Here is an 8,179-nt window from a genome sequence, read left to right on the forward strand (position 1 = left end):
ATTTTTAAACACTGCAAAAGATCGAGATACTCTAATAGAACAGTCACACTACCCTTAACTTTAATACTAGAATAGACAGATACTACTATAACGTTTTTGACTTGTCCTTGATTAGCTATATAGCTATTAGTAATGCTTCTGTTGCCAGTAAGTAACTTCAGTACAGTATGTATGTAGCATTGATCACTATCCTAATGATCAGATATACCACAGCTTAAACTTTCCTAACAATTCAGATGTGGTCCTCTAATGATTAATCTAGTAACTCTTCTAGTGGATCTAAACTTGGACTTCCTTATCACTGATCACTGATATACTGACTAGAAATCCGGTAACATTTGGTGAGCTCAAACTTCAACTTTTCCATGATTAAATAATTGCAAGTATGGTCCTAAATTAACAAGTGCATGGCATCCCTTAGTTAAAACATTAACTTAGCTTTCCCTCATGATCACTGAAAAACACTAGCCTGGAGCACTCAACAACTCAACTCAAAACTTTGACAGCTACTTTACTGAAGGTTTACTGTATAGAAGGCTGGAAACACATGCATATATAGTTGACTAAGACTTCACATTTGAAAGAGTTTCTGATGTGTTAATATAGTTTTGGATTATTATTAGCTAGCTAATAAATAATAATTTCCTGACATAGCTAATGAAACATTTCATTTGTAAAGCAAAAGTAGCTACATGAGCAGACCTTTCCTTAGTGTTAGCTACACATTGTTGTGCTCAGCAGTGTAGCTAGCCATCAACAATTTTCCTGGTGCACTTTGCAGAAGCATAATTAACTACTTATGCTATAAGAATGTTGGTTAAGCTTGGTTGTAAACTCAATATGAAATGGGTAAATTGAGCAAAATTAATAACATTACAGTATTACTGGTGTATATGTAAGAGTCTATGATAGTCCTGAAGTCCTGATCATCCGCCCGCCCGCATCCTTTTGTTGGCTAGGGAGTGACCAGAAACTAAGGTATGACTTGGAGTGGCCTTATTTATGACATAATTTTAACCACGTTTCGTATTATTCTTAGTACTTGGTTGTATAACTAGGCCCGGGGCAAATACAACCAAGTACAATCACCAACGGGACAACCTACTAGTGGGGCATGTACAAACAGTGCATGGCCAACACAGTGTGTGCAGGTAGAAAAGATGCACAATAATCCAATTCTAGAGGAATTGACTGGCACATATACATAAGGGATGTATTATGCAATTACAATCAGTGATTATCCGACTATGGAGATGTGAGGGTTCAGGTGGAGAGCTATGCATCATCACAAAAACTTACCAGCTGGAAACTGCACCTTCTTCGCACAATGGCCTGCCAGGTGAGGTTTTCTCCCATCCCATACATGAGTGAAGGTAGCCTAGTTACGCGAGACTAAAGAAACAAGACTATCAAAGTGTTTGACCAACACAAACTAGCCTCCAGCGATTAGTAGCAACTTCCAATCATGTTGTTTATTAAGCAGGAGTAGCAACCACTCACCTTCCAATCGAAATAGTCGCTGTTGTAGGGGGCGGCGTGATAGTAGAGAAAGTTCGGGAGTGCTTTAGGAAGGATTATTTCGTCTTCTGCCGATACAGTCGGATACAGCCCAGACCGCGAGGAACACGCTATGACTCCATCTTATTGTATTGTACCCACGTGACAACAATTACATCATACATTCTAAATAATGCCTAAGTTACTTATATTATTACTATACATTACTGTTAGCTGTAACTATACAGTCAGTCCATGACATCTTCCGGGGGGGCACCAAGCTGTTTCACCCAATTCACAGCTCTCTCTCTGCCCCTGTGAGCGGCTGCCCTTCTCGGTCTTTTATCAGCTGTGTTCTTCACTGTGGGCTTGTTGATTGTATCCTTCTGGGAACCACTGGTAGATCCTTCAGTTTCGGTAACTGTTGGAGATGAGACTTCCAACGGTATCAACTTGGCAATGGGGCGGTTTGTTCTTCCTTGTGATGTCTTGATGTAGGCAGCACGCACTAGTCCGTCTTTCCCAATCATCAGTTTTTCAACAACCGCCAAACTCCAAGTGCTCCGTGGAGCTTCATCCCACATCAGGACAACATCTCCCTACTTAATCTGCTGACTGTTGCTTCCTGTGGTTCTATGATACTCTCTGAGGGAGGTCAAGTATTCAAATTTCCAGCGTGACTGAAACTGGCTGAAGAGAAAGGCTTGCAGTTTTGCTCTCTGGGAAACATCGGTTATACCACCATATGTTGGATCAGTTAAGTCCTGCCCTTCCACTACTTCATGAGGAAGTGGTGTTATGCGATGACCATGTAAAAGATGGGCTGGTGTGAGTGGCTCGACATCACTGAGGTCTGAGGATACATGTATCAGAGGTCTGTCATTGAGTGTGGCCTCTACTTCTACTATTAGTGTCTGCAACACAACTAAGCTGATCCTTGATCTCCCCAGTACCTTCTTCAAGCACATCTTTGTTAAACCGATAAGGCGCTCCCACCACCCACCGTACCAGGGGGCACATTTTGGGATGAACTTCCACTGTACACCTTTCCTCCCAAGTGCTTCTGTGAGACGTTCTGATTGTAGAAGCTGTTGCAGTTCATCTGCAGCTGCCAGATAGGTAGAAGCATTATCTGACACGAGAATCTGTGGGAGTGACCTGCGACTGGCAAATCTCCTGAATGCCAGAAGGAAAGTCTCCACTGTTAAATCTGTAACAATCTCTAGGTGAATGGCACGACTCGTGGCACATGTGAACAGACAGATGTAGACTTTCTCCTCAGTGTGATTACTGCGTACATAGAGTGCCCCAGTAAAGTCAATGCCTGTGATGGTGAAGGGAACTGAAGCACAAGTGCGAATCTGTGGCAGTGGTGGAGGGTCAGGTATCTGGTATGGCTTTCCGCTATGTTTACGGCAAATAACACATCGGCGTAGTTGTGACTTTATACGTTGTCTGGCAGTTGGTATCCAAAATTTCTGTCTTATGGCCGTTAGGGTAGCATTGGTTCCAGCATGAAATAACTGTACATGTATACTATGAATGATCAGAGATGTTAGCCAATGTTTGGGTGGTAGCAGAAGCGGAAACTTTGCTGTCTCGCTTAGGGGGGCGTTGTGGATTCTTCCGCCACAGCAGAGCAGGTGGTCTTTGTCAACAAATAAACGTAATTGGCGAACAAGTGGTAGTTTCTTGGCGGAATTGGTGGTAAGGTTCACGAGTTCTCTGGAGTAAACCTCTTCTTGGCACTGCTTCACCCAAATGATTGAAGCGTGGTGTTGCTCAGATGGTGTCAATGATCCAGTTTCTCATTCCTGCTGTGGCTTCTTACAATTGGAGATGAATCTATACATGTATGCAGTAACTGCCAGAAGTCTGAACAGTGTGCTATAATTGGAGATGTCAATAATACAGTTAATATGTAAAGTACCTGCATACTGTGGAGTAGTTGAAGGACTAAAACTGGTTGCGTAACGGCCAGTTCCTGCAATTCGATAGTCGGTGAGAAGCTCCAAGTGGGCCAACTGTTCTCGGATGGGAGCCATTGAGGTCCATGTTTCCACAACGTTGACAACTTCAGTTGAGATGAAGTGATGCCCCTAGTGAGCAAGTCCGCTGGGTTGTCCTGTGTTGGACAGTATCGCCATTGATCTGGTTTTGAGTGGTTGAGGATTTCGACAACACGATGAGTGACAAATGTATTGACATGTTTCTCTCCTTTGATCCAATGAAGAGTGATCTGGCTGTCTGACCAAAAGTGAGTAGACAGACTGAGAGGGTGTAGAGCTTGAACAATGAAGTCACATAGCCTTGCCACTGTCAGTGCACCCATTAGTTCCAGTTTAGGTAAGGTCAGTGGTTTGAGGGGTGCGACTCTGGACTTTGCCATAACGAATGATGTGCTGTTGCCACTGCAAAGGAAGGCTACAGCTCCATAAGCAGTGAGACTGGCATCAGCAAAGACGTGTAGCCTGTCAGGTTGTTCTGAAACCCTAACTGTTGGGAAGTATCGTCTTGGAATCTGTAAACTTCTAGCCTCCTGGATATTCCCTGCAATTGTAAGCCATTTTTGCTGGTCCTCATCAGATAGTGGTTCGTCCCAGTCTATGTTTCTCTGCCATAATGACTGCATGAAGATCTTTGCTCTAACAGTTACTGGGGATAGTAGACCCAGGGGGTCGAACACCTTGGATGATTCCTTCAAGACATCTCTCTTGGTGATAAGTGAGCTGCTACTGGGGATGGAATACTTGGATGTGAGTGCTAATGTGTCTGTCTGGGTGTTCCACTGTAGTCCTAAAACATTGACTGGATTGTTGGTGTCCGCAACCTTGTCTCTATTTGCTTAGTCCATAAGTCGGGAGCTGTTAGAGGCCCAACTTCTAAGGTTGAGGTGAGCATCATTCATTATGGATCGAGCTTTGTTGTAAAAACTGATAGCTTCTGATTCTGTTGGGCATCCAGATACAATATTGTCTACATACAAGTCATCAAGTATGTTCTCTGCAGTTGGTGATTTGTACTGAGTTAAATGACAATGTAGGACAGCGTTTAACATGAACGGCGAACACACAGCACCAAACAAGACAACTCTAAGTCTATATGTAACAAACTCACTGTCTGGATCTTGTGGATCACTTAGCCAAAGGAATCTAGTCCAGTCCCTATCATCTTCATGAAGTTGTATGTGTAGAAAAACTTTCTCGATATCTGTGCAAATTCCTACAGGGTGGAGCCTGAATCTTAAAATGATACAGCAGAGATCATTAAGCTTGGGTTGGCCGGTAAGTAAACAATCATTAAGACTAGGTTGGTTCCTTGTTTGGTGACAACTACAGTCGTACACTATACGTACTGGAGTAGTGGATGAGTCCTTGCGTATAGCATGGTGTGGTATGTAATGGCATCTTGTGGTACTGGTCGGATCTGTCATTCTCTCAATGAAACCACGACGTTCCTGATCTGTTAAGATGTCACTGTACTTGGTCAACAATGGAGGGTTCAGTGCCAGTTTGCGAGCCAGTGATCTAGTGCGGTGAGCAGAAGTTGAGAAATTCGTGGGTAAGGGAGGATGACTGTCCTTCCACGGAAAACGGGCGCAGTAAGAACCATCATTCAAGCGTTCGACACTATTGGTGATATAAGAGTCCAGAAAATTGTTTGGTGACTCATCCTTGGGTGAAATTCCTACTGACTCCACATTCCAGAACTGTTCTAAATCAGGGGTTGCAGTGGGTTGAGTTGCCACATGGAATGCATTGGTGACTAACTGTCCTGAAGCGGCTGTGTCTAGTGGACCTGAAAGTAGGTAACTAAGTTTGGATCCTACAGCCGTTGGACCATTGCCTCTGATCACATGATCCTCTACTATCTTACAGTACTGATCTGCTCCAATTAACAGGGTAATGTAGAATTGTTCTGCTGAAGAAATTGGATGTGCCAGACGTAATCCATTGAGATAAGGAAGGTTAGCAATTGACTTCTGATTCACTGTGTGTATCGGTGCTGCAATGGTTGGCACAATCAAGACAGTTAATGGTATCAAATGTCCAGAGATACTATGCAGATTGATTGTGGTGACATCAAACTTGCCCGTGCGACTGGTACCAGTGCCAAAGGTAGAGAGAGATAGTTCCACTGTGTCATGTGGCTGCACTTGTAAGCAGTCTGCCAGTCCTTTGGCTAGGAAGGAACGTTGCGATCTCTCATCAAAGAGATTCCACACAAACACCTCCAGTTGAAATAGTGGCTACTGCAGTTTTCAGTAAACAGGTCTGGTTACTAGCCAGGTGAAGTAAAGTTGTTACTGGTTGAGAGACAACTGTACTAAAGGACCCTTCCTTGGTGACTGGGGTTGTCTTGGCGACTGGAGTTGTCTCAGTGTTTTCCTCTTTCTTAGCAGTGGTCACTTCAGTGCAAAGACTAGTGTGGTGCTTACGATGGCACTTGCGGCAGCGATGTTTTTATGAGCAAGTGCTGACCTTGTGTTTCCCTAAACAGTTAAAGCATAGGTTATTCTGCTTGACAATGTCTAGTCTTCTATGATGATCAGTTGTAGTACACTGGTTGGTTGTATGAGGTCCCTTGCAGAACACACAAGCTGGTGGTCCCTTGTCCTGAGGTTTGGTACTTCGAGGTGGCTTGGAATTCACCATAAACGCAGCTGTAAATGGGGAACTGTGAGGGTTGGCTTTATCAGTTTCTAAGATTTCGATCTCCCTGAGAATGGCTAACATGAGTTGAGAAAATTTCCACTCTGTACTTGTGGAGTTTCTTGCCACGTTCTGCTTGATATCCTTGGGTAGTTTGCCCAGAATAATCGGCACCAACAAGTCACCATAGCTTTGTTCAGATTTCCCAAGGGACAATAGGCCACGGGAGTGGCTCTCAGTTGTGTCATGAAATGTGTGCAAACTACTTAATGTGTTCGTTGGGTTTGGCACCTGTAGCAAGGCTTGCATGTGAGCAGAAACCAACTTGTGAGTTTGCCCAAAACAGTTTTGAAGTAGGGTGACTGCGTGAAGATAGTTCTTATCATAGAAAGGTATTCCGTCAATCGTTCGTGCTGCGTCTCCTTGAAGTTGAGCCTTCAGATAATTAAACTTCTGGACCCCACTGAGATTGGGGTTCAAGTGAATGGCAGCCTGAAATGAATCTCAGAAAGTAAGCCAGGCTAGGGAGTTTCCAGAGAATGTCGGTAAGGTCAACTTGGGTAGCCTACTTGCAGCAAATTGTTGAGAGTGGTCACGGTGATCTACTGTAGTGATTGTGGTCCTGACACCCTTCAAATCTGGATTTACTCTAGATGTTACTACCGGTACTGTTGCAAAGGTTGATGAGGTACTGCTCCCAAAGTTAAGGGTTGACAAGGGTGGTAACGGTAGTGAGCCATAAGCAGAGGTTGACAATAGTTCGTGTTGAGTCATGTTTGCTGGTATCAGTGGAGGCGGTCCTGAATTATGTACATGGCTCACATGTGGGTGGGAAACTGGTGTCACTGAAATTGGATGTGGGATTGATTCAAGTGATGTAACCGCGGGTGGTGTACTAGAAATGGCTGACTCAAGTGTTAATGATGTGGTTGCAATGGTGTCACTAGCTGCTACAGTACTAGCACTAACTGCAGGTGTGTCATTGATAATGGTGTTAATTGACTGAGGTGTGTTATTTGTGTTACTCACATTCTCATGGATGGCTTCTTGGGTTACTTTGTCGCTTGATGGCACTGCAGGGACAACGTGAGTCGGTCTTGATTGCATCTCCACTTGTTGATTCAGTTCATTGATTTTCTCCATAATCAGATCTTGTAGTTCCTCTGCATCTAAGATGGCTATTTCCAGTTCATCTGGGTTCTGTATAAGGTCAATGATTCGTTGATCAAGGGCAGTGATTTGCTCTTTCTTTTTCTCTAGCTGAGTGATGGCAGTTCTCAAATAAGTCAGAGCTAGTTCGTCGAGGTCATTGGCCAGTGCGTCATCCACTTTGTTCAGGATTCTGGTGACGTGTGCGCGGTATGCTTTCCGCAAGGTTCGTAGACGGGCAGGTTCTTCCATCGTAGTATTCAGTCCGCTAAAAAACACCAACAGCAAACAATTGTCTTAGCTACGCAGATGCTTGCCTCTCTGGGTGCCGTTAGTATCCAATGCCACGGCACAACAGCGTTTGCGTCTGGGGTTACAACTTGGAAGTGTCGTTGAGGCGGACAGTCTCTTGTAAAGTATTCATTGGGTGGCATCAATGAAATTTTATTTTCATAGCATTTTCATAGGAAAATTTAATGAAAACCCAATGAAAAATTACCACTGAAAATTCTTTGAAACTGCTTTTCATGGAATTTTCATCGGTAATTTTTCATTGGGTTTTCATTAAATTTTCCTATGAAAATGCTATGAAAATAAAATTTCATTGATGCAACCCAATGAATACTTTACTTTTCACAGGGTGAACATTTTTTGTCATTGGATTTTCATGGACAAAATCTCCAGTAGTGGGAGGATCGTCTCAGCAATGAAGTACGGTCACAGCACCAGCAATGTAGGGGGCGGCGTGATAGTAGAGAAGGTGTGGGAGTGCTTCTAGGAAGGATTACTTCGTCTTCTGCTGATACAGTTGGATACAGCCCAGACCGCGGGGAAAACGCTACAACTCCATCTTATTGTATTGTACGCACGTGACAACAATT

At 43.7% G+C, this 8,179-nt stretch overlaps 1 protein-coding gene across 1 annotated transcript; it reads right to left on the minus strand.

The window, feature by feature from the left end:
- Window positions 1-2,096: 2,096 nt before the first annotated feature.
- LOC136261077 (uncharacterized) lies at window positions 2,097-7,550 on the minus strand. Its single transcript, XM_066055043.1, has 5 exons — window positions 6,798-7,550; window positions 5,979-6,641; window positions 4,378-5,746; window positions 3,428-4,293; window positions 2,097-3,020 (listed from the first exon to the last, which is right to left on the minus strand). The coding sequence occupies exons 1-5, from the start codon at window positions 7,548-7,550 to the stop codon at window positions 2,097-2,099; spliced, it is 4,575 nt and encodes a 1,524-aa protein (XP_065911115.1).
- Window positions 7,551-8,179: the final 629 nt, after the last annotated feature.

This window comes from Dysidea avara, chromosome 7 (assembly GCF_963678975.1).
Source record: "Dysidea avara chromosome 7, odDysAvar1.4, whole genome shotgun sequence".
NCBI lineage: Eukaryota > Metazoa > Porifera > Demospongiae > Dictyoceratida > Dysideidae > Dysidea > Dysidea avara.